The sequence below is a fragment of the Phyllobates terribilis genome, unplaced genomic scaffold (genome assembly GCF_046119375.1).
Source record: "Phyllobates terribilis strain yellow unplaced genomic scaffold, ASM4611937v1 Scaffold_1__5_contigs__length_1240528914, whole genome shotgun sequence".
Taxonomy (NCBI): domain Eukaryota; kingdom Metazoa; phylum Chordata; class Amphibia; order Anura; family Dendrobatidae; genus Phyllobates; species Phyllobates terribilis.
In genome coordinates, this window is record NW_027362761.1 from 1,134,907,613 (window position 1) to 1,134,935,524 (window position 27,912).

General features: G+C 43.6%; 1 protein-coding gene across 2 annotated transcripts in view; it reads left to right on the forward strand.

Annotated features, from left to right (window-relative positions):
* The window catches only part of RGS12 (regulator of G protein signaling 12), a 169,659-nt gene that overhangs the window by 6,709 nt on the left and 135,038 nt on the right, over positions 1–27,912 (forward strand). For both annotated transcript variants that reach the window (XM_073647582.1, XM_073647576.1), the window contains exons 2-3: positions 9,495–11,413; positions 16,873–16,989. In XM_073647582.1, coding sequence (XP_073503683.1) covers positions 9,563–11,413; positions 16,873–16,989 — 1,968 coding nt within the window. In that variant the 5' untranslated portion in view covers positions 9,495–9,562. The remainder of the gene's footprint in view (positions 1–9,494; positions 11,414–16,872; positions 16,990–27,912) is intronic.

Here is a 27,912-nt window from a genome sequence, read left to right on the forward strand (position 1 = left end):
TTTTTTTCAGCATTTTTCACCCATAGAAACCAATGGGTAAGTGCAAAAACGCAGGTATCAGGTTTTGCTGTGTTTTTGGTGCCAAAACCTGAGGAAGTTGAATTGGGTTGGTTTTTCTGCACTAAACTTTATCAGCATGCACAAGAGACAAATGAACACTGACAAAACTGCAGTAAAAAAAAAGTGGCAAAACCTGCTTTTTGACCTTTCTTCTTTACTGCCAAGAGAGCTTGTTTTGCTTGCGGAAAAAAACGCATCAAAAACGCAATGTGGCGCCCCTGAGGGTTCAGTCGCCACAGAGGTACTGCACCTCACTTAGAGGTGTGGTGCCTCCCTTCACTCAGGTAAGGTGGGAGTGCTGCACGGAACCCCAAACACCCATATCCAACATCACGCTGCTCCAGGCCAGCAGGAGGGGCAAGACGCAATGTAGTTTCTGCTGAGCCCTGACCCTGGCTGGAGTAGGGGGGAACCCAAAGGTTGGGGGAACCAATAGTGGGTGTGGGTGGAGGAAGCAGATACAGGAAGCACTTATACAGTAGGTATATAATAAGAAGCCATATTTGGAGTTCAAATCAGTCTGAGGAGGAAAGTGAGAGAAGCAGAGCCTCTGTAGGAGCTCTGCTCCACAAGTTAGGGCCCAGGATAGAGGCCCCGGAGGGGAGCAGGGAGTAGGCTCCATTCTACAAAAAGGATTCCAGGGGGTACGGCGCGTGCAGGACGGCACCCGTACGCCACGCTCCTGCCAGGTGTCAGGAGGGATCGGTTGCTTCATTCTAATCCCCAGGGGGTCAAGTTGGTCCCGGATCCGACATACAGGAAGGACTTCAGCATACCCGAGCGGGATTGAGAGTGGGCAGCGTAGGGCAGCGGTGAGAAGGACCAAGTGTGAAGAAGGTCAAATTAGGTACATATGAAAGTGGGGTTCCGCCAGGCATTCCTAAGCTGCTTGAAGAAAGACTGAACCCCTGCCCGGTGAACGCAGCGCGACCAGGGAGGCCTTCACCTGTAAAGTGCACTTGTGAATTGCCTAAGAACTGTAAGTAAAACCTTGGACGACTGCATCGAACAGCCTCTGTCTGTTTCTTCACCGGCGCCATTATTCCTCACCGCAGTACAACGCCCAGCGCACCAAACATCTATTTACACTGCCCTGAGGCCCGCTCCGCCTGTGGGGAGCTGTACCATCTTTAGCTGCCTTGTCACCTGCCTCAGAGGACTGCTGCAGCGCTGGTGACCTTCACCACACACCACAGGTGGCGTCACGAATTCTCCGAACTTTTTACTAATAATCTATACCCCTTTCAGCACTGACCGCCCTGGGCCAGCCACCGTGATAACCCCGGCGATCAGCCACCGGCCCCTGGGGGCAAGTCAGCAACATGTGAATATAGTCTTAGGAGAATTTTGCATTTTTTAGGAGAATTTGGAGTGTGTTCTGCTCAGTTTCTGCTACAATAACTGTGCACATAGCATTATAGTGACCACTGGCTCAGTGAGTATTAGGAGTCTCTACATTATATCAGGGGTTGCATCCAGTTATATTCTCCTCCTGTGCCACAGTCCTTCAGCGTCCTAATCTGGTCTCATCTGTCTGGAGATTACAGCAGCTCATATATATAGGGCAAATGTCTCTGAGAAAGTGACTAACAAGGATGAAGCTTCCTGAGGTGGATCAGACACAGTAGCCTCCATTACCAATGGCCCCAGGACAGAATTTTCTTGTAGATTGTAAGATCTGTTTTGATTTTATTTCACTATTTATTCAATTCAACAGATATATATATATATATATATATATATATATATATATATATATATATATATATATTATACAAACACACAGTTTTACAGATTCTTTCTAATCTCCAGGACTCCTGACAGGCTCCTCTGTGCTGCTCTTTGGACAGTGTTGGCGCCTTTATTTGAGCGCCGCTGCCTGTCAGTTATTTCGCCCTTTTACCTGTTCAGGTCACGTGCCTATAGCAGGTGAAAGACGATCCTGTGTCGGCTTCATTAATAATTCACTCTGAGTCTTATTTCAAAGACTTGAACAGGGAAAATGATGATACGGCGGGTGAGTGCGGGCGGCAGCGAGTACAGCGCACATGTCAGGCTCCTGTATTCCTGGATTTAGTTCATACCGTAGTTTGATTTAGATTTTTTTTTATTATAATTATATCTAAAAAAAATAAATGCCTTCCTATTTATATACAAGTGCTTCTCACAAAATTAGAATATCATCAAAAATTCAATTTATTTCAGTTCTTCAATACAAAAAGTGAAACTCATTACAAACAGAGTGATCTATTTCAAGTGTTTTATATGAAATGCAAAATTTACTTTCATCTGAAAACAACACCTTGGACCACTGAGCAACAGTCCAGGTCTTTTTCTCCTTGGCCCAGGTAAGACGCTTCTGGCGTTGTCTATTGGTCATGAGTGGCTTGACACAAGGAATGTGACACTTGTAGCCCATGTCCTGGATACGTCTGTGTGTGGTGGCTCTTGAAGCAATGACTCCAGCAGCAGTCCACTCCTTGTGAATCTCCAAATTTTTTAATGGCCTTTTCTAAACAATCCTTTCAAGGCTGCAGTTATCACAGTTGCTTGTGCACCTTTTTGTACCACACTTTTTCCTTCCTCTCCACTTTCCATTAATATGCTTGGATACAGCACTCTGTGAACAGCCAGCTTCTTTAGCAATGACCTTTTGTGGCTTACCCTCCTTGTGGAGTGTGTCGATGACTGCCTTCTGGACATCTGTCAAGTCAGCAGTCTTCCCCATGATTGTGGAGCCTACTGAAACAGACTAAGGGACCTTTTTAAACGCGTAGAAAACCTTTGCCAGTGATTTTTGTTAATTATTCTAATTAACTGAGATAATGACTTTTGTGTTTTCATTGGCTGTAAGTCATAATCATCAACATTAACAGAAATAAACACTTGAAATAGATCGCTCTGTTTGTAATGACTCTATATAATATATGAGTTTCACTTTTTGTATCGAAGAACTGAAATAAATTAAATTTTTGATGATATTCTAATTCTGTGAGAAGTACCTGTATGTGGCGCCCCTGAGGGTTCAACTGCCACAGCGATGCTGCACCTCTTTAATGGGGTGTGGTGTTCCTCCTTCGAGGTAAGAACGGTGCAATGATCAGGACACCACCTCCACATCCAACACCACACTTCTCCCACCAGAGGGGGCTATTAGGCACAAATGTGCTGCTCCCTACTGGGAAAATGGGAGACTGGGGAACCAAGAGATAGGGGGAACCATGTAGCGGGTGAGGGTGGAGGAAGGTCATTTAGTTTACACTTAATATTCCATATTTAATAAACAGCCATCTTCGGCTCATGGTCTTTTGATTGTGATCTTCATCCCTGAATGTGGCTTCTGGGAGAACCTGCAGTGGATGGAGGCACGGCCCTCGTACTCTGGCCTTGAGTCGAGGGGCAGGTTGGAGTTAACGTATGTCTCAACCCGGTCAAGGACCATACCCAAGAAGGCCTGGAGCTTAGGAGTGTAGCTCCAACGCACAAGGATCCCAGGGGGATGCAGACGGAGCGGTATACGCCACCTGTCCTCGCTATTCTGGCCTAGTCAGAGGGATTCCGGCTGCAAGAGGGGTACCGGCCCCCGACACCTGACTTTGCTACTCCACGTCCTAGTCAGGGAAGCCCGGCAGGCCCAGAGGATCCCACCGGGTAACAGAAGGAGCGGAGTCGCCACCCGTACCCTTTTTTTGAGCGTAGTCCAGAGGGAGACCCGGCCTTTCTACACACACACAGACAGGAGAGGACTCAGTCTGAAGTCTAGGAACACTCTGGTGCGGGGTCCTGATTAAGCACTTGAACTACTCGGAGGTTGTCGGACCCCCGTTCCTGGTGACCGCAGAACTCCGTGAGGAGCAGGGAGAAGCCTTGCAGCTGCACTCTCTACCGTGAGTAAAGAAACCCTGGAAGTCTACCCCTATGGCCTCCGGACTCTTTATATCTGCACCGCACCGCGCAGCACCAGACCTCCTACACTACAACTCCCTCCATCCTCTTCTCTGCCCTGAGGCCCTGCTCCGCCTGTGGGGAGTAGTATCAACGTCGGCTGCCACAACATCCCGCCTCAGAGGACTGCAGCAGCGCTGGTGGCCTTCACCAGGTACCACAGGTGGCGTAGTCGATAGCAACCACTCAACCCTGATAGCCCGTACCACCCTTTTTAATGTGACGGCCCTGGGCACGGAACGGGTCCAGGCCACGGCTACTACCCCCACCAAACATCTGACCCGGCTCCGAGTAACCCCTCATCTTCCCAGGGTAGGGCTGCGAGCGTCACACATGTACTTCTGCACGAGATCAGATTTCACACTTGTACATTATCATGGCGGAATCTTAGATTTTCTATTTCCTTTCTGTTTTTTTTCTTACGTTTTTGTTTTCTTCCTGCTTCGATTTAAAAAAAAACCAAAACAAAAAAAAAAGGCCAAGGAATGTATGACGATTTTGGAGAATGGAATCCATCGGGCAGCATTGTATTTCTCACGTGGTTCATATTACAAACCTGTAGTAGAGACTATATTTGATGCGATATAAGGCGTGCGTCATGCACATAGATTTTTATTCTGTGCGGATATTTTATCCAGAATTTCTGGGTTGAAAATCCGCAGCCTATTCCAGTAGCAGCACAGTGGATGAGATTTTTCTGAACCTCTTACACAAACTGCGAGAAAAATAATCTGTGGTGTAAATTTTAAATGAGAACTGGACTTTAAGCAAACTTTGCATAAATCAATAGTAAAGGCGAATATTGGAAGCATAATATATCTTATCGGAGTAATCTTTTTTTCTTACTTAGGAGCCACTTCTTCCTGATCTCATCATTCACACTGAAAAAACAGCTCAAATCCATCTTGCTCGGACAAGACGGTCCGCCAGCATGGTGAGGGGAGCGGGAAGGAGTGAGGAACAGAGTGAGAGAACAGACCAAGAGAGACACGGAAAGACCGTGCTGTTGATAACTTGAAATGTATGGGGACATAGCGATCACACGAGAGATCATTCTGTCCCCCTTATTGTTTGTCATCCCCTGTAAACAGACCGGTAAACGACGCCAATGAAGTATGTAGACAATCGGTGCTCATTAATGGTGCAAATGTGTCACCCTGGCCTGGATGCCACAAATATAATAAAGCTGTGTCTGAGAGCAAGGGGGAGGTCCTCTAGTCAAGGAACATTAGCATGCAATACCTCCTGTCTCAGGCCAGTAGGGGGAGCAGGCTGCCCCTATAAAAGCTGGAGCTGGGGGCAGGGTTAGAGAGAACTGGACAACCTGTCTCTGGATAGAGAGGTGTCCCAGAGCTGGGACGACAATTGTGTTGCAGCCTAAGAGGACGTGTGGCAGTAGGAGAGCCACGAGCCAGGGACAAGAGGCGAAGTGCGCCTGTCCTGGCAGACAAAGAGACTACTCTACCAGACTTTGGTGTCTGAGGCTGTGAGGATTCCACATCCTACAGCAGATAACCAGTTCGCAGGGGACTGTATGTTCCTTGGCCTAAGAAGCCCGGAGGCTCCGCCACAGCAGAAGGGACCAGTAAAGCCGTACCAGGCCGGGAGTAGAAAGGGACCCACGTTGCAAGCCATACGGGCGAGAGGACACGGTGAGCTCGGGAACGTGGGCTGTTACCCTACAAGGAGGGAAATAGCCAGAAGGAGCACAGAGAGCACGGTAGGCCTACACCCTCACCCTGACCAGGGCCAGCTTCCCACTTGCTCTCAGACATCCAGGCCCCCTCCTAGCCGGGCCTGTTTCTGGGTCATATTACCTGTTCTAATAAAGACCCTGAACTGTTTAAGAGGCCTCCGTTTCCTGGCTATCGCGGTCGGAATCATCCCCTCCATCATCCATCATATATTCTGCCCTGGGGCCATACTCCGCCCGTGGGGAGTTGAACTATTCAGTGCTGCACATTTATATCAGCCCCAGCGGTCTGCACTGCAGCGGCGGTTAGCACTGACTGCAATCCACGGGTGGCGTAGTCGGACATCACTTAAAACTTATAAAGGGACTGCCACTGGTCTGACCACCCTGAGCCACGGACCGGGTTGCCACTACTACCCCCATCGTCTCCCTATTGCCCGGCTCCGAGTGCCCCACGGCCCAGGGGGCGAGTCACATTGATGGGCCAAAATCATCACATCTATAACTGTTATCACAATAAATTGAGGTCCCACTCAAAAATAGTGCGAACGTCATTAACTTTTTTTTTTTGGTACCATGAGGCTACTGAAAAGAAAAATCAAAATTAAATTCCAATTCACTGATCTATTAAAGATCAAAATGGTCCCAAAGGCAAAAATTCATGTTCGTGAATAGGTACAAATAGGCATAATTCACTGGCTGTATTACCCACCATATATTTATTGTGCATTATGTCGTGAATTTTAAATTTAAGACAATTATTTGATGTTTTGGCGGCCTAACAATGGTGGCCTCTTGATTGCTATTGACAACAGGAGGAAGAAGGATCGTAGGATTTTAATATGCCCAATACTTTTTTTCTTGTCTTGGGAGGTGAGCCTCTGTTAGGGGTGTCTAGAAGCTCAGTCAGTTTGAGCATGCAAGTTTATAAGTTGGTAAAAATAGTTGGCGACTGAAAGAGTATTTAGAAATTTGCGGGATGTCCAGGATTTTCTTGCAGAAACAGCATCACACCATTGGCGGCTGTATCTGATATTGTAACTCCGCTCCATTGAAGTAAATGGAGCTCAGCTGGAATACCAGACCCAACCCTAAAAACAGCTATGGCACTATTTTTGCAAAAAAAAATAAAAATCCTGTGCAACTCTATTTTAACCTCATCTCATTCATCTACAGTCAGATATTAAACGTTTTCTTTGTTACCCATGTCCTTTCCCTAGCAGTCAACCAACCCAACTTGTTCTTGCTTAATATCAGCAGCAATTCCTGGTGTATAATTGTAGTCTAAGCCTTCTCCGAACCTGAATATTCAGAATTGACTGCAGATGACCCAATTTTGCTCCACTGTTACACCTAAAGGGGTCAGTATGGTTGTTTGATGATGTCCTCATGTTGGAAAGAAGCTTCAGCCGTTACTGCGACCATCTGTGATACGGAGAACGCAAAATTGTCACCAGTCGTCTTCTTTTCTTTGATATTACCGCTTTTCAGATCTACTTTTGTAATCTTGACCTTGCTCAGCCAAATCCTGTTCTCTGCTGATTTAATAAGCCACAGAGTCCGCAGAATATTAGGGCATCTATTACGTCTTAATATAACTATACAGCAATCTATAGGTACGGAAGCATGGTACTGACCAGTATAGTAACCAATAAAACTATTTGATTCCGATTATTGCACCATAGACCATGAGCTGGATTAGGGGAGTCTAGATTAGGTGAGTCTAGATTAGGTGAGATGGATTATGTGAGTCTAGATTAGGTGAGTCTAGATTAGGTGAGCTGGATTAGGTGAGTCTAGATTAGGTGAGCTGGATTAGGTGAGTCTAGATTAGGTGAGCTGGATTAGGTGAGTCTAGATTAGGTGAGTCTAGATTAGGTGAGCTGGATTAGGTGAGTCTAGATTAGGTGAGCTGGATTAGGTGAGTCTAGATTAGGTAAGTCTAGGTTAGGTGAGCTGGATTAGGTGAGTCTAGATTAGGTGAGCTGGATTAGGGGAGTCTAGATTAGGTGAGCTGGATTAGGGGAGTCTAGGGTGGGTGTTCACTGGGTGCATTGTCACCCGCTAGCTTAGTTTTATTAAAGAGTATCTACCCCTTCAACTAAGGCAGGCTAATGAGAAATATTGCATCTCCACAATTGTTAAGCTATTTACCGTAAATATATATATTTTTTAGCTGGTGTAAAGGCTGTTGTTTTCCTGAATTTGGTTTTATTTTTCTTCTGTTGCCACGCCGCTCCGTTCCTGAGATATGGCCCCCTCTCCCATGCATATAAATCCATTATTTATATGCATCAGACTCCCATATGAAAGAGCTGATGACCACACCCACTTGACTAAAAAAGACCAGATTTACATACAGGCAAAAGGGAGCCGTGTCTCAGGAACAGAGAAGTGCAGGAACAAAACAGTCATGTCTTTCTAACCCTGTATATCCCCTTGTAAAGGGAATGAGTCAGCAGATTTTGCTACGTAATCTGACAGCAGAATGCTGTAGGGACGGAGACCCTGATTCAAGCGATGAGTCACTTACTGATCTGCATTCTGTCATCTTGATTCAATCACAGATTTCTCTGCTGCAGATCTAGCAGAGCCCAGAATGCTGAGCCCTGTATAACCCCGCCCACATCACTGATTGACAGAAAACTGCTAATCAGTGGTGACAGCGTGGTTAGACCAAGAGGCACGAGGCAGCTAGTCCTGTAGTGATAATCTCCTGCTGATAAAGCGCTGATTTTATTGCAACAGTAACACACAGCCCAGTAAGTGACACATTGTTGGAATCAGGCTCTCTGCCCTTACATCATGCTGCTTTCAGATTACAGACGGATTCCATTTAAATGATCTGTCATCAAACAGTTCCCCCTACGTAAGACCTGTCTCCATGACCCTCTTTTAGTGTGACCCTATGTTTTACAACTCTACATATTTCCGCTTCTCAGACCTGCAAGTATATGAAATATCAGAATTGGCCCCCAGAGTCTAGTTGACCAGAAAATGGCTAGGGGGCACATTTTTGGGTGGTTTTCTATTGATATCTATAGGCGTTCTCATAAGACACTGTAAGATAAAATTGGCTATGATGAATGGAGATCATCTACTTAGGTGTAAAACGATTCGGGGTAGGAGATGTTCATTTGGATATTTTCTATAGGGTACAGTTTGGTGACCCAATGTCACCATCATTGTAAACAATGCTAAAACCCCAGATGTCTCATTTAATATCAGAGTGAGAACTAGAAACATCTCGAACCGGTTACTGAATCACTAATCAGTCCCCTGAGGCCATGTATTTCCTTGGAAAGCCTATAAATATTTTGATTAAATTTGAACCCTTTTACCCAATAAAGTATTCTTTCTACTTTCCAGTTAATAATCATCTTGAGAAAAGTACATTTTGTGATTTCTATTGTGAGAACCTTCATAGCACAAGATAAATGGTCCACTTATTAATGCATCAGCATGGTTTATATTTCTTATGCTTTTACCTGCCTGTTACAGACTTTTGGTTAAAATTGTTGTCCAAGGTCAAAAGAACGTGACTGCTTTCTTCTATAAACAGCGCCACCCTCGTCTTCAGGATGTCTGTAGTATTCCAACCCAGCCTCATTCACTTCACTGACTGGACAAACCCAATGACAAGGGGAATTGTTTCTGGAAGAAAGCAGCCATATTTCTTCAATCTCTGGAAACCTCTTTTGTTTTTCTCGTGCCGGATAGATTTGACATTTTTAGGACTTGAAGCCGATTCAACGGAATACAGATGTTTAATTTGTTTTGTATTTTTGTTTTCTAGGAGTCTTTGACATACAGGGGAACTCTTAATATTTTAAGGAAGACTGCTTCACCCCATCTATCATTGAAATGCATAGACCCGGTGATCCCACCAAGAACCGGAATAAAATGCATCTGCCCCATAGATTGAGGAGTGTTGAAGTTGCTCGAGGAAGAACGGGCTATGGCTTCACCCTTTCAGGACAATCGCCTTGTGTCATCGGTAGCATCATTAAAGAAAGTCCTGCTGAATTTGTAGGCCTTAAACCTGGAGATCACATATGTGCTGTCAACGACATCAGTGTCAAGAACGCATCTCATGAAGACGTTGTCAAGCTTATTGGGAAATGTTCTGGAGTACTTCACATGGTGATTGCCGAAGGGTTCCGTCCTATAGATTTATGCTCAAGCGATGAGGAAATTGCTTTCTATGAGGGCAAAACTTCATTAAAACCTAGGCCTGATTCAAAAACTTTGGGCATAAACCGAGCGGAAAGAGTTGTTCAAGAGATGCAGTCGGGGAGAATCTTTAGTATGATCTTTGAGAACCCAGTAGGTGGTGGGAAATCCGACCATCAAATGGCAAAACATAGATCAAGATCAATGTCTGCATCCTGTTATGAAACGAGAAGGGACAGGCCGAATCACAATCTTGACCTCCTTTCGAAAGACGAAATATCTAAGATGATTAACAGTGACTCTGTATTTTCCAACGGTCTGCAGAACCTCGAAGACTTTGAGTTGGATGCAAGCATCCTAAACGTTGGCATGATAGTTGGTTACCTTGGTTCCATAGAACTCCCGTCTACGAGCTCTAACCTCGAGTACGATAGCTTACAGGCCATCCGAGGATGCATGAGACGCCTCCGAGCAGAACAAAAAATACACTCCCTAGTGCTGATGAAAATAATGCATGACAACATTCAGTTGTGTAACGATAAGACTGGCATCATAGCTGTGTATCCAGCAGAGAAGTTGGCATTCACTGCCGTTTGTCCTGATGACAGAAGGTTTTTCGGACTCGTAACTATGCAAAGTAGCGATGACCAAAGCTTGGCACAGAACGAAGAAGGGGTTTTGAGGACCTCTTGTCACGTCTTTATGGTAGACCCTGAACTGTTCCACCATAAAATACATCAAGGTATTGCTAGGAGATTTGGATTTGAATGCACTCCAGACCCAGATACTAATGGTTGTCTGGAGTTCCCACCCTCTTCTCTGCCCGTTCTGCAATTTGTCTCCGTTTTATACAGAGACATGGGTGAGATGATCGAAGGGGTCAGAGCACGAGCTTTCCTAGACAATGATGCTGATGCCCAACAGAACAACAGTACCAGCAGTAACAGTGATAGTGGCATCGGCAATTTTAATCAGGAAGAAAAAGCGAACCGGGTGTTGGTGGTTGACTTGGGCAGTGCGCCAACTAAACATATTCCTCATGCTATTTGGGAAAATCCGAGTGGAAGAGTGCAGAACCAATCTGTTCTACACTGGAACGGTTACTCCAATGAGGAAGATGGACACTTCGTAGCACCTCATGGAGCAATAGCAGATAAACCTCAAAACTTCAAGAAACATTTAGGACCATCTGCTCGCATTGAAGTCCCGGTTATACCACCCCGAGGACAACAGCCAGCCCAAAAAAGATTCAGTGCTTTGGAGGGTCAAAAGAAATGGCTGCCTGTTCACGTAATTCAGGACTGGCAACAGGGGAATATCAGTGACCAAGAATCATATGCGGACTCAACCGACGGTTGGTCGAGTGTCAATTGTGGAACCTTGCCTCCGCCCATGAGTAAGATTCCAGCTGACAGATACAGAGTTGAAGGGAGCTTTGTACCACCTAGTACTCGTAAAGATGACTGGCCCAAGAAGGCGTTTGACGTACACCACATTTTTGGTGGCGGACGTGGTTCCAAAAAGTCAAGAGAAGACAGGAAGGTAAGATTGGAACAAATCTTATGTGTAGATACATTTTATATGGATGACAAATATCAGAATATCACTATTATTAAAGATTCTTTTGAGGATTACATACCATATTTTTCAGACTATAAGATGCACTGGACCATAAGATGCACCTAGGTTTTAGAGGAGGAAAAAATGTGGTCATGATGCACTGTTATGGGGGGAAGTCTGCTGCTGACACTGTTATAGGGGTAATGTCCTCCAATTCTGAACTAATATCCCCAGTCCTGTTATACATGCCCCCATCCCCATCCTGGTATACATGGCCCTCCATCCTGGTATACATGGCACTCCACCCTGGTATACATGGCCCCCATTCTGGTATGTATGGCAGCCCCCCATCCTCATCCTGGTATTCATGGCACCCCCCCATACGCATCCTGGTATTCATGTTACCCACCATCCCCATCCTGGTATTCACGATACCCCCCATCCTGGTATTCATGGCCCCCTCGCGCAGCATACATAAAAATAATAAAGGATTCTACTCACCTTACCTCTGTCCAGTGCTGTGTCTTGTTCTGCTGCCAGCAGCTGACATCAGTGCATGAGCAGCGCATGACGTCACAGACATGCGCCCTCACACGCTCAGGTCAGCTGCCGGAAGACTCACTCCTTCCCACGCCCGGTACTATGGGCGTGGGGAGGAGTAAATATTCATGCTGTTTAATAGCAGGCATACTGTTAGCCACAGCCATGGCTCCTGCAGCTGCTCAGCTTTCAGTTTTTTTTTTCCTTCCCATGAATAGTATAGGATATTAATGCATAATCATTGGGATTTCAACCTCCAGAACCCCAACTGATCATCAGAATAAAGGAGCTGCATCCCAGTTTGGAACTTAATATCTTAAAGGGAATCTTTCAGCAGGTTTTTGGTATGTAATCTGAGAGCAGCATGATGTAGGGGCTGAGAGTCTGATTCCAGGAATGTGTCACTTACTGGGCTGTGTGTTGCTGTTTCAATAAAATCTGTGTTTTATCAGCAAGAGATTATCACTACAGGACAAGCTGCCTTGTATAATCTAGTTCTGCTGCTCTGTGTAATTCAGCCCCCACCACTAATTAACAGCTTTCTGCCTATATACAGTGTTCACAGAAAGCTACCAATCCGTGGTGTGGGAGGGGTTATACAGGGCTCAGCATTCAGAGCACTGCTAGATCTACAGCAGAGAAAAAAAACTGTGATTCTATCAAAAGTACAGCATGCAGACCAGCAAGTGACGCATCGCTGGAATCAGGGTATCTGCCCCTACTTTATGCTGCTCTCAGATTACATTGTAAAAACCTGCTGACCTATTCCCTTTAATCCTTTTCCAGATACTGTGGGGCATCCCGTTGTGACTCATTTACTCTGGATGAGCTGCAGCGCACATATCCTGCGGATCGGTGGGGTTCTGATGGTCATATTTCTCCTTTAAATGTGTATTCCTAGAAAACCAAGTTCAGTTTGTGTTTTGTACGTCGACATCTATACTCTCTACAAAGGGTATTTGATTTCATAGGGATTGAGAACCCAGCAGAGGCACATTTCAATTTCTGCTTCCCCAAATCCCTTGTGTTGCGTGATATCAGGCATTTTGGAAAATCTATCATTCGCTGATGGCTGTTTCACGTGTACATTGTGGTAATGTGAGTTTTTTTGGGGGGATTACTCCACGGTTTCCAAGATTTGGCAGGAATTTTGGTTGGACGCCATGCATATATCATATAGTACAATCTTGTCTCTTTATATTAAGCTTGGCTCCTGTTGCACTTTTTTCTTTGATGGAAAACATGTGAAGCTGTAAAATGATTCACTTCTGTGGATGATAATGTGAAAAGCTGCTTTTCTGTCCAGATCTCTAGTCCTGACGTCTACAAAAGCGGAGTTTGATGGCGTATCTCTTGCGCAAATGGCCGCAGAGCCTGGCGGACATATTTCGTAGTCTCTTTGGCCTCTAAAAGTCTAGTAGGTTCTTAGTAAATTATTTATTATAGTGAATTTTTTTTTTTAAATGGTCAAAGGGTTTCCAACACTTTTGGCACCAAGACTAGATAAAAATCGTTTGAACCTTCTAATTTGCATGCCTAGTTTGTATGGGGGCATTCTGGCTGTACTCCGTCAGATTATGTCTGGGGATTTTAGGATCCGGCTGTTAGATTTCATTTGTCCATCCCTTTTGTTCTGCCCCTCTACTCGTAGAGAACAGAGAAACGCTTGGCTGAGCATTCATGTGTATGGGAGAGTCAGGAGAGATAGCTGTTGGCCCAACAATCGTTTAACTAATGTGCATGGCCAGCTTTAAGGCATGTTTTTGCTATTTAACCTGAGATCAGCATAATATAGGGCAAGAGATCCTGATTCCAGGGATGTGTCACTTATTAGGCTGTGTGCTGTAGTTTTAATGCAATCAGTGTTTTATCAGCAGGAGATTATCGCTGCCTGACTAGATCTTACATGCAGTGTAGTCAGGCTAATCTGTGTAACCCCACCCCCACCACTGATTGGCAGCATTCTGACAATGTACATTGGAAGCTGCCAATCAGGGATGTAGGCGGGGTTATACACAGCTCAGCATTCACAGCACTGCTACATACACAGAAGAGAAAACAGGGATTCTATCAAAACAGCACCAAGCAGTCCAGCAAGTGACACATCACTGGAATTGGGCTCTCTTGTGCTATAATATGCTGCTCTCAGATTACATAGCAAAAACCTGCTGAAAATTACTTTTAACGCTACGTAGCTATTAGGGAAGAGTCGGACAGCCATACAAGTCGGAAAGGGATCGCAACGCAAAGGTTGGATTGGCTGGAAGCTCTCCCGTCTGATTTCGGAGTGAAATCAATTGATTTTTTTTTTTCTCATGTCGAATACATCTGAGAAAACATACGCAGATCTGCACTGCCTCATTGAATAACATTGGTCCGAGTGCAATCTGATTCGTCTGAGCTATACGCCAGTGTGAGCGAACCCTAAGGTGATAGAAACTTCGATGGATCCGATAATAAGTCAATAGGGTTTGTTGGGTGTCACCTGGGTTATGATGGATGATGACCCTGCACACTGTTATATCATACTTGCATTGGGAGGCCTTTAGTATTGGGGCACATGGCATTAGAGGGCATTGGTCATTGATGATATTAGGATGCCAACACAATGTCATGGTAGGCTTAAAGGATATGTTACATTAGAGACAATGACCCCAATTCATCAAGGTATTTTCGGCAGAAATCTGGCATAAAACACTTAGATAAGCTGCAAAATTTTTGCACAGCTCGAGATCAAAAATTTTGGGACTTTTGACGTTTTCACGCCAGTTTCATAATTGAGCTTTGCCAAAATGGGCAGAACGGGGAGGTTACACAGCTCCTCTAACTCATGTCGGCGGCGGCTGGAGCTGCTCAGTTGTGCAGCTGCCGCCATCTGTGGTGTCAGGTGTTGCACCCCCACAATCAGACATTGATATGCTAAGGATAGGTCATCAATGTTAAAGTCCTGGACAATCCCTTTAAGTATTTGCAGCAGAAAATGCTGCACCAAAATGCTGCAGTTCACAGTACAGCTGCAGATTATGCGTCTCCATGCCAACAGACAACAAATAAACACTGCTAGTCTGATCCTGCAGTCACATTCCCTTCTATCTTGTCTTTCATTTCTGACTAATCTACAAAATGTACGTTAGCACATAATACAAGTATATGACTGCTGGATTATACTGCACAGTGTTTATTTGCCATCTGTTACCATGAAAATACAATTATTGGGTCTCATTTATCAAAAGGGTCTAAAGTAGGCTTGGTTTCCCATAACAACCAATCACAGCACAGCTTTCATTTCATAAACTGATCTGGTAAACTGAAAGCTGCTCTGTGATTGGTTACTATGGCTAGCAAAAACAGTTTTCCTTTTAGACACTTGTGATTAATCTGCCCCCTTAATGTCTGCAGAGGAGCTGTGGAAACAATGCAGTAGCTAATTAAGACCTGATGTGAAGTTGCTTCACTTTTCATATTAAATATATTGGGAAAATTAAACAAACCCAAAAAAAAGCTTGTTTGTGAAGGCGAGCCGAGCGTCAACATAAAGCATGGTGGTCAAAAAGCAGCATGGACTTCAAATAAACCAGGAGGCAGATAATGAAACTAAGCTGAAGTCGCTAATCATAGTTGAACCATAAAGGGGTTGTCCAGGCTTGGGGTGCAAGTCTGCAGTCATTGCATGTGACTGTAGACTTGTGAATACTCACAGTGCGCGCTGCCAGGATTCGCCAGCGCCGGAAGCGGGTGGTCATGTGACTGTAAGCATGTGATTTGCATACTTCTGGACACATTCCAACTAGACGTGGCCGGCCTCGCTTGTATGCCGGAGAATCCTGACAAACCGCACACTCACTACACTTACTGTCATCCTCCATGCTGTATACCAGACACAGACCCTTAATTAGACAATGGCTAAAACACTAGTTTTTCTCCGTCATGGCTTGTGAGATTGGAGGTCAGGGCTATGATTTATTACGATTCCCACAGATGCTGCATAAATATTGACAGTCAGATTATATTATGGATGTTAATATTTAGCCAGTGTTTGGACACTGCATTTCAAGGTTGATTTAAGGCATCATCCCATGACAAATGACAAAGTCAATTTCCGTTAAGCGTGCAGGGCGCTGCATATTGGGAGTTGTTGTGGTTATTACTCTATGATCACAGGGTGTTCAAATGCTGAGATCCCCAGCGATCAGCGGTAATCTGCAGGGAAAATTAGCAGAAAGTGCTCAATTTCCCAACAGCACCACCACAGGGGAAAGTAGGCATTGCATGGTGCTCATTAAAATTGTTAGGCTATGTAATAGATGAATATATTGGGTCTTCCAGCACTAGAAATGCTTTATGCCGACACCGTCCAGTCTGGCGAATAGATGATGGTCATAACTTTGGACTCTCTAAAATTGAATTCACTTAATGCATTTTTTTAAAGATAACAAATTTTGTGTCTAAGGCTGCGTTCACACATTGCGTATTTTTGCGCGCTTTTTTGCGCGCGCTTTTTCAAAATACGCAATGTGCCTTGTGTCTGCCAGCAAAATGAATGGGAAATTCACTTTGCCGTTCAGACACTGTGTGATTTTACGCACCACGGCGTGCGCTTTCTCACATATTGTGCCCATTATAAGCGATGGAATTACGCAGCGGTGTTCACACACTGCATAATTCCAGCGCTTTTTTACGGAGGTGCAGGAGAAACTACATAATACAGTATGAGTGTACACTGCAGAAAAAACGCATGCGTAAAAAAACGCAGCAAAAAACGCAGTGTGTGAATGGAGGTGCTTTTTTTTACCTGCGTAAAAAAACGCAGGTAAAAACTGCAGGAAAATACGCGCGCGTAAAAAAAAGCAGCAATGTGTGAACGCAGCCTTATAGTTAATTGTTATATGCGTTTTTTATAGAGCTCAAAATTTGGCCTTTCCAGTGGGTTGGTCCAAGGTCCCCAGCGCTCCTCAGGACGTAGGTCGCTTGGACGATCAAAGAGGTTCAGCGTCACGAGGTCTCTGGACAACTTGGAGGTAAGAAAGGAGCAATCTTCATCTTGATGGGAATATGTCCTGCTGTTTGTTTTCAAGAACGTACTCTCTGGCAATTTAAGAATTTCTTTCTGTTGATATTACTCAGAAGTTTGCCTAAAGGCAAGGCATAACATATGCACCTTTTTTATTTTTTTATCCGTTTTGTGTATACAGATTCCATGCACACTAATGCATCTCATTAGTTACAGACCTCAAATAATCCTGTTACTGAAGTTTTGTGTTGGGCTAACTGAACACTGCATTTAAAGGGTTTTTTAATCAATAGATCTTGGAATAATAATAATTTCCACAATTGAATGTGTTTAAATAAAATGTTCCTGTGCTGAGATAATCTTATAAATGTTCCCCTGCTGTGTACTGTGTAATGGCTGTGTATGACCGTACAGAAACATGGTCTGATCATACCATTTATAAGATTATCTCAGCACAGGAACATTCTATTTAAATACATCCAATTGTGGAAATTATTATTATTCCGAGATCTATTGATTAAAATCAACTTTTGTTTGTGGGAAAACCCCTTTAAGCTATGTGTTTGACGAATATGCTGAGAACAGCTTTTGGTGTGTGTGTATATGTATATATATATATTGTGACAAAGTCACTGGCAAAGTACTGGAGGGGAGATATGTATCATTGAGGTTGTTAGCTTCAATGATATCAACCTAGGAAAATGCTCCAGCACACTAAGTGCTGAGAGGGGTTAATCGGCCTTGTTTAAGGGCTAGGTTGAGTGAACAGCTGTAGAGTGAGTGGGAGGCTGTTCACCATTTCTCCACCCCAGGGTGGAGTCCAGAAGGTAAATACACAACTTTCTGGCTCATTCAGTGTTGGGGGGTTGCCTGGACATGAGAGGTCCTGAGCTGTATTTATTTTAATAAGGAAAGCTGAACCTTTGTATGTTTGTTCCTTAGAAGGTGGACCCCTTTAGCAACATGGACTGTGCCACACGTCATGTTTTGTATTTGTAGGCCAGAAAGGCTATGTTTATTTTGTGAAACGCTGCACTGGTTTATGCAGTACCTTTAATAAACCAGTGGAGGATTTAAAGAGACCGCGTTCCTGTGTCTACCTCTATGTGCAGCCGAGTGAGTCTACCACAAAATATATATATATGTCACACATATGCTTGGGACTCCATTCAGCCAATAGTGTCCTTTTGGGTTGGCATATCTTTACATGGCTTCTGTATACCTCTTTGTGGGGAGCATATACCTCCATAGAAGGCTTAAACTCTGTGTGCATAGAGCCCTACTCACTTCCATTTGTTCCCCTCCCCCCCCCCGATTGTCTGAAGGATAGGAAAGAGGTAGAAAATGGAAGTTAGTAAGATATGACTACCAGGAGCTGTAACTTAATGCATCTGAACCTCAGTGCATATTTAATAACAGGGCCCCCATCCACCATGTGGCATTTGCTGCAGTAGTCTGTAAAGAGCTTTATGGCCACCTCAGCTGCCAAGGTCTGCAAATACTACACCTCCTGAATCTATGCCCTCATGGCTGCAGGAACAGAGCTGTGCACATAAACTGCTGACATTTTTGCAAGACTTCATTTAGATTATTTGTAAGGTAAAAATGTGAAGGTGACAGAATTTTTTTTTATTTTACATGTTAACCTGTCAGCACCTTTGTACTTATGAAAATAGTGGTATATGTTACAGGGGCACTGTTAGGGGTCATCTGGCAGCTCTAAAAATGGCAACCATGAACAGCCTGGCTACTCCGACTATCAGATCCCAGGGGAACCCTTTAACCCCTGTACAGGGACCTTGAGCTAAGTCCTTGAAGTAAGGCGCTGGCCAGTGGTGCAGGCTGGCAGAAAGAATTGGTCATGTAGGGGGGTTAAAGACAGGAGGTATGGGTAGGGACAAAATCGTCTGGTGGGTGAATGGTCAGTAATCGAGCAAAGGTCTGAATCTGTAGTGATGGGTCGTTCGCAACCGAACCTGTACAAAAAGCGTCTCCCTTCAGTGAGCGATGGGAGCCGGCACCCCAGTGAGCGCCGCTTGCAGTCTCTGAATGACGATGATTGCTTGGATGCCAATTAAAACAGAAATCCCATCCTAGAAAATGCTCTGTTAATGCCTGGGGTTTAGTTCGCATTAAATTAAGTTGATATTAACCTGCGGGTGAACGAATATTAAATATGGATCCATTTGGAATGCAAAAAAATTGTATTTTTTTTTTGTGAACTGAGCCAAATGATCCAGCTCACCTTAAAGAGCCAGACTACCCATCAGTATGAATCTGGACTATCCACAAGAAACACAGGAGTTGACCAGAGCTAGTGTAGCTATAACTGGCAGCAGATAGCAGGATTTCAGGAGCTTAAATAGCTTGCGGCCCTGCCCAGGCTAAACAGCGGGGAGCAAAAGATAACCAAAGTCAGCTCCTGAGCTCCCAGAGAACAGAGGACTAGCTTTGTCGCCAGCAATGAAAGAGTGGCAGCACCCGGCGACAGAGGCAGAAACAGAGGAGGGCAGACAAATGTCACAGTATAACTGTATAGACGCTTTTTCCCCAATCAAATGATATTTTTTATGTCAAGATCCAATATGGCAGTCATGAGAAATCTAGCTATATTCAAATTAGGCTGAAAGTGCTTTGGAGGCGTGTCAGTTCACTTGTAAGAAACAGTCCCAGTGTACGGATTTTCATATACATACGTGGTCAAAAGTGTTGGTACCCCTCGCTTAATGAAAGAAAAACCCACAATGGTCACAGAAATAACTTGAATCTGACAAAAGTAATAAATTAAAAATCTATGAAAATGAAAGAACAAATGAAAGTCAGACATTGCTTGTTAGAACCTTGCTCTTAGGTTTTTTCCTTTGCTGGTCACATGACCTCGTTGGCCTATTTAATCCTGCTCCGCCCTTCTGGCTTTGCTGGACTTCATTGTATAACTACTTTCTAGCTAGCCTGTTCTCTGTATCTAACTCTGTTAGTTTGCTTGGTCTACGGACCTCTATGTTCTATATATTTTGTTTGTTCGTCTGTCTGCTACTGTTTCTGTTAGGAGGTGTCCCATTTTCCTCCCAGTCCTTAGTACTTGTAGGGATTCCTTCCCCACATCTATAGGTCTCCGTACAGACTAGCTTAGGACTTTAGCAGGTCTGATCGCAGGATCAGGTTCCCTGTTACATCGTAGGGATTCAGCTGAGTTCTATCGTAGGGACAGATCTCCTCTCTTTCCTTAGCTCTGGTAGCAGAACATAACATTGCTTTTCTGCTTCCACAGAATTTGAAAAAAAAATTAAACTCATGAAATAGACCTGGATAGAAATGATGGTTCTCTTAACTTGATGTTACTGACCCGGGTGGTGGAACCTCTGTGCTGCGGTGCAAGGAGGGACCAGAAGGGCGGAACTAGGTATCAACTCGACTGGCCAAGGTCGCACGGCGGCTCAATCGACTCCGTGAACCAGGGAAGGACCGAGCAGAGGGACCAGGTGCTACTCTGGGCCTGTCCTTCTATGAGAGCAGGTGACTCCCACGGGTCAGAAGGCAGGGACTGACCGGTACAGCAGATGTAAAAAAAGAAGAGAACAGGGCGCAATGGGTGACTCAGTAATAAAATATGTAGGGGGGTGTGGGAATGGCTACTAACCTTATGGAGTTGTGCACCTCTGCACAACCCCAGTGTAAAGCTCCACAGGCTGCTCTCCGTTGGTGGCTGTCATCTGCTTTCAGCGGCGTTCACAGATCCCGATCTCACGGTGGTGAGTCACGTGATCAGGTTAGTTGCGCTTACCGCCAAGATGGACGCCCAGCTTCACCACCACTCCCGGCAGCGTTCCGGAGGGGTTAGGGCAGCGCAGCTTGGAAACCAAGGTAGTGACTACTTAATTATCTTCATCCCACAGGTGGATGAACAGGTAAATGGAGGCAGCTCTACTGCACCCCAACCAGGGGGAATAAAAAAACAATCAGTGAATGTGAATAGCGGTATCAGAGCGCCAATAACAGGGCAAAAATGAAATTAAAATGACTGATTTATTAACACACACAACTCGTTTCGGTGGACACGGCCACCTTCATCAGGTGTAACAAGCAGCGAACAAATGATCCTTATATACATTTGACCAGGTACACAATTGCTTCAGAGGGGCGGGGGTAAATACAGAGTGGTACCTCTATATTAACCCCTCTAGTTCATCTATGCCCAATAGAGTAAACAGGATTTTTATAAATTAGTACCTCATGAAACAAATAGGGTTCTCATAGATAGGATTCGCAGTATAAAAACTTGCGAATCCTATAATCATATTACTTAATAGGATACATTGTTATCTAACCCCCTATTTTTTATACTATAAAAAATTACATACAACATGGAACAATATGTGAATATAAAATTACAGTCACTGGAAAAAGGAAGGGGAAAAGGGGTAGGAGAGGAACCAAAAGCTCCCCTGCTGTTTCTATCATTAAAAATAGAAAAATATAATAAACAAAAAAAAAAAAAGAATAATAATTTTTTTGTAAAATATATAATAAAATTGCTAAAACATAAAAACAATTATTTAAAAAGTTGTCTTTTCTATATTAAGATTCAAACCCTCAGGAGAAGAATGTTTTAGCTCCGTTATCAATGGAATGACAGCATAAGCATTTAGGAACATTACATTTATAACATCCATTGCTACTAATAGGAGCTAAATTGAAATGGTTCGGTCTTCTACCAATGGTTGTGTTGCTGGGGGCAATATAGTTTCCTAGATTTTTACTCCTACGATATATGACATGGGGAAATTCCGGTAAATGACCAGTCAATATCGAATCGTTCCTTAAAATGAACCAGTATTTTTTTTTAATAAATTAGATAATGCTTGCGTAGTATTTGCGTAATTATTTTTATGTTTTAGCAATTTTATTATATTTTTTTACAATTTTTTTTTTTTATTATTATTATATTTTCCTATTTTTAATGATAGAAACAGCAGGGGAGCTTTTGGTTCCTCTCCTACCCCTTTTCCCCTTCCTTTTTTCAATGACTGTAATTATATATTTCATATTGTTCCATGTTGTATGTAATTTTTTATAATATAAAAATAGGGGGTTAGATAACAATATATCCTATTAAGTAATATGATTATAGGATTCGCAAGTTTTTATACTGCGAATCCTATCTATGAGAACCCTATTTGTTTCATGAGGTACTAATTTATAAAAATCCTGTTTACTCTATTGGGCATAGATGAACTAGAGGGGTTAATATAGAGGTACCACTCTGTATTTACCCCCGCCCCTCTGAAGCAATTGTGTACCTGGTCAAATGTATATAAGGATCATTTGTTCGCTGCTTGTTACACCTGATGAAGGTGGCCTTGTCCACCGAAACGCGTTGTGTGTGTTAATAAATCAGTCATTTTAATTTCATTTTTGCTCTGTTATTGGCGCTCTGATACCGCTATTCACATTCACTGATTGTTTTTTTTCAGTACAGCAGATGAGCACGGCAGGCAGGCTGACGGGTGATCCGGGTAGACGGACTGGCAGACACCATGGGTAACTGGCAGGATCCTCCAGGTAGGCTGGCTGGTAGGCACGGCAAGTAACTGGTACGTTCTCCGGGTAGGCAGGCAAACCTGGCCCATAGACAGACATTGGCCGGGGACTCCTTAGGATGGCGCGCGCGGCCCCTATAAGAGGGAGGGAGCGCGCACGCCCTAAGCACAGTGCTCGGCAGCAGCAGCAGGAGGGCCGGAAGACGCCGGGCCAGGAGCACGGCGGTAAGGGGGACGGCGTCTCTACCTGTCAGGGCAGAGACGCCGATGCTACACTTGATATTTTGTTGAACAACCTTTTGAGGCAATCACTGCAATCAAACGATTCCTGTAACTGTCAATGAGACTTCTGCGCCTCTCGACAGGTATTTTGGCCACTGCTCATGAACAAACTTCTCCAGTTGTCTTGTGTTTGAAGGTTGCCTTTTCCTGACGGCATGTTTCAGCTCTTTCCAAAGATGATCAATATGATTTAGGTCAGGGCTCATAGAAGGCCACTTCAGAATAGTCCAATGTTTTCCTCTTAGCCATTCTTGGTTGTTTTTATTTTTTATTTTGAGTCATTATCCTGTTGCAAGACCCATGACCTGCGACTGAGACCAAGCTTTCTGACACTGGGCAGCAATTTCTCTCTAGAATCCCTTGATAATCTTGAGATTTCATTGTACCCTGCACAGATTCAATACACCCTGTGCCAGATGCAGCAAAGCAGCCCCAGAACATAACAGAGCCTCCTCCATGTTTCACAGTAGGGACAGTGTTCTTTTCTCAATATGCTTAATTTTTCCGTCTGTGAACATAGAGCTGATGTGCCTTGCCAAAAAGTTCCATTTTTGTCTCATCTGTCCATAGGATATTCTCCCAGAAGCTTTGTGGCTTGTCAATCTGTAGTTTGGCAAATTCCAGTCTGTTTTTTTTATGATTTTTTTTCAACAATGGTGTTCTCCTTGGTCATCTCCCATGAAGTCCACTTTGGATCAAACAGCGATGGATGGTGCGATCTGACACTAATGTTCCTTGAGCTTGAAGTTCACCTTTAATCTCGTTAGAAGTTATCCTGGGCTCTTTTATTACCATTCGTATTATCCGTCTCTTTGATTCGTCATCAATTTTCCTCCTGTGGCTATGTCAGGGGAGGTTGGCTACAGTCCCATGGATCTTAAATTTCTGAATAATATGTGCAACTGTAGTCACAGGAACATCAAGCTGCTTGGAGATGGTCTTATAACCTTTACCTTTAACGTGCTTGCCTATAATTTTCTTTCTAATCTCCTGAGACAACTCTTTCCTTTGCTTCCTCTGGTCCATGTTGAGTGTGGTACACACCATATCACCAAACAGCACAGTGAGTATCTGTAGCCCTATATACAGGCCCACTGACTGATTACAAGTATGTAGACACCTGCGATGCTAATTAGTGGACACAACTTGATTTAACATGTCCCTTTTGTCACATTATTTTCAGGGGGACCATCATTTCTGTCCAGGCCTATTTCATGAGTTTAATTTTTTTTTAAATTCTGTGGAAGCAGAAAAGCAATGTCTGACTTTCATTTGTTCATTTTCATAGATTTTTAATTTATTATTACTCTTGTCAGATTCAAGTTATTTCTGTGACCATTGTGGGTTTTTCTTTCATTAAACGAGGGGTACCAACAATTTTGACCACGTGTGTAGTTTTATTCTAGATTTGTTCTGTCTGGCACACCAGATCTCTACATAATATAATTTTGATTTGGGGACAAGTGCCTATGCAGTCGTACTACTACTGTAAAAATATTCTGATAGGTTCCTTTTAAGTTTCTGCACTAGGATGGAGTGAAAGCTGTGGTTTTATTTAGTATCTGAGCACAAGGAAAGTGCAAGAGATGGTTATAGAAAAGCCAAATAACACGGGAGAAAGTGCCTGTATTATACCTGCAAATTGCCTCTTAAGAGAGGAAGTGGACTAGAACTCTAGTGCCACCTACTGGAAGTGACAATCCTAAAAGTCAAAATCGACCCTTTAATGAGCCTTGCTATATGACTTGGGATAAAAGACAAACCAGAATCTCAATTTGCAGATTCGGTGTTTCGGGGTATTGCCCCTCATCAGTGCAAAGTACAAGATCTGATTTGGCTAGGTGAGAGGCTTAAGACTGGGACCTGTAACTGTTTACTGTCCACAGGGGATTGTATTGAATTATGATCAGCATGTTACAGAGCATAACATTGAGAATAAAAGGGAAAGAATAGCACAGACTCGTTGTCAGCAGTGCAGCCAGTGTAAGGTTTCCACAGGGTTGGGCTATTGTGGTTGCACTTGGCAGAGAAGCTGCATTTCCACATTTTTATCCAAAAGATGTGTATACCAGCCGCTAAGGGCAACACCCAACACTGAGCATAGTAATTACACTATAACAACATGCCCAAAATACAATGGTGGCATACTGATACACCGTGTACAACAGGACACCTGGACATAGGCCGCGTACAATAGGAAAACCTGCGGACATAAGAACAACCGGACAGAAGTGACAAAAGATGAGACTAGATTTTTTTTTTTTTGCCTAAAATACAAAGGAAATGTGTCATCTGTAACTTTAGGCCTTTTAGAGATCATTTCATCTTCAACTTGCTGAACTGTTCACAATAAAAGTAATTTTGACCAGGAGTGTCCATACTTTTCTATGCCAGTGTGTGTGTGTGTGTGTGTGTGTGATTGTTGCTTTATTGATCTTGCATAATTTTCTGGGAGCTATATAATATATATATATACACACACCGATACAATCACTGCCAACTCCACAATACCAGAAGGAACAACTAGCTGCCACCACCAATCGTTTATACTACACCCGGCTGGCCCCTCTCAATGTCTGGTGCCTCCCCCGTGGCTCACCGCAGTCTGTCATTTTATAGGAAGAGGAGGAGGTGAGCTGTGACATCACCTATTCTGAATGGCAGATCCTCTGTTATCTACTGTGTATAGAGGCGTTATCATCATTGTACAAAAGGAGGAGGAGGTGAGCTGCGATATCACCTATTGTGAATGGTGAATCCTGTGTTATCAGTCATTGTACAGGAGGAGGAGGAGGTGAGCTGTGATATCACCTATTGTGAATGGTGGATCCTGTGTTATCTACTGTATATAAAGGTGTTATCAGTCATTGTACAGGAGGAGGTGAGCTGTGATATCACTTATTGTGAATGGTGGATCCTGTGTTATCTACTGTATATAAAGGTGTTATCAGTCATTGTACAGGAGGAGGTGAGCTGTGATATCACCTATTGTGAATGTTGGATCCTGTGTTATATACTGTATATAAAGGTGTTATCAGTCATTGTGTAGGACAGGGGAGGTGAGCTGTGATATCACCTATTGTGAATGGTGGATCCTGGGTTATCTACTGCATATAAAGGTGTTATCAGTCATTGTACAGGAGAAGGAGGTGAGCTGTGATATCACCTATTGTGAATGGTGGATCCTGTGTTATTTATTGTTTATATAGATTATAGGGATTTTACTCACTTGGGTACGACGGAAGGAAAACAGGAAGCATGTTCCTTTAAGAGTCCATGTTGGTTTATTGCTCCATAAACCAACAAGCAAGAAGAAAAAAAACAAACAGTCTTTAGTTCAGGCAAACAAGGTAAAGTGTCCTTTAAGCAGGTCTCTGCTTAGGCAGTCCTGTGGGCACACAGGCTGTGTAATGTCCAGTATCCTGGCTCGGTCTGGAGACAGCCACACACAGGAGGCCTTCTCCCTTCAAACATACAGACCATGTGCCAAACAACAGCCTCCATTATATAGGCTGTTAACCACACCCAGAGGTGAGTTTTGTGGGTAGCTGGACCCGCCCAACTCTCTAAACTACCCGTAACCGGGTCCCAGGTGCACCAAATAGTCCTCTTAGTGCTTATGTGCACTAGAGAAACACTCCGGGTTACATGACAGAGACCAGCCATCTCTGTGACACATACCTCCCATCGACTATGCGACCATTAGCCACCTTACAAGGTGTCATCAGTCATTGTACAGAAGGAGGAGGAGGAGGTGAGCTGTGATATCACCTATTGTGAATGGTGGATCCTGTGTTATCTATTGTTTGTAGAGGTGCTATTAGTCATTCTGCCAGTGATGATAATGAGACTGCTGAAAACCTTTCTGTACAGAACTTTTGTAGGTGTGTAGTATTAGACCTAGTGGCAGGTGTGAAAATTGCGAGTTTTGTAAATGTATTATTATTTTTTTATATTCATACTGATATGGATATTTGAAAGACAAACATAATAATACATTTAAAATAAAAACCTGATTTAAACAATCTCATTTTCTGAGAACATAGTCCCATTAATTGCCCTGCAGCAATGAGGCCGTGGGTCCGGGTCAGACCAGGACGACATCTCTATGGTTTTTGTGACTTCACATCGCTGGCTCTATATAAATAGCAGGATATACATGCTGTATACAGTATATATTTGTGTATATGTGCCAGACACGGCTGTACTGCTGTGCGCCTCTTTAGTTCTGTAATTTTCATAGCCTCGGAGGGAGAATATAATGCGATTTTATAGGTCAGCAGGAGAACCTTTGAAGACATGAATAATCACAGGGATAAAATGGAGCCGGTTAACAGGCTTTCCTCTGTGTCGGAGGCAGTCAGTATAAACATACCGAATAGCGCACAGCTGGGAACTTCTGACCCGCTGCCCTCGATGTGGCCAAGTGTCTATGGTCTTCTCGGAGGAACACAGGAGCCATTGTCCTCCGTTCAGGGAGCTGTAATTGGTTTTTCTAGTCACTTTCCAGCCCATTTTTCTTTTTGGCCGGGTTGCAAATCGCTTCAAGGGTTTCTCTTCGGTTCTCTTTCTAGCAATGACCTTGACTTGTGCTCCTGATTCTTACTGAAAATACTTTTTTTCACTTATGTGGTTCTGGTCATTTATTAACATTTTTTTTTTCCTGTAGAGCGTGCAATAAACTGGATTCTTTATGTAACCCTTTGTCTACCCCTTTGTCCCATCTGCCTGTAACAGCAACTGGAGTCCGCTCTGATCGCTGCTGTGTAACCATTTAAATGCTACTGTCAATTAGCGACGGCAGCATTTAAATGACTTGAAGGGTCCCATCGGCTCCACGCGACTGGATCACAGGGTGGCAATGGATTATCGTGACGGCTGGGGCCCCAAAAGCTGAAATTTTTATATTCATGTGGCGCCATTTTCTCTATATACTGCAATCCAGTAGTATTGCACTATATAGAACAAGCAATCAATCTCAGGTTCACAATAAAAAAAAAAGAAAAAAAAAAAAAAATCTTAAAAAAATATAAAAAAAAAACTACTCATCTTCTATTAAAAATAATAAAAAAATGTGGTATCTCCACGTCAATAATAATAATTAAAAA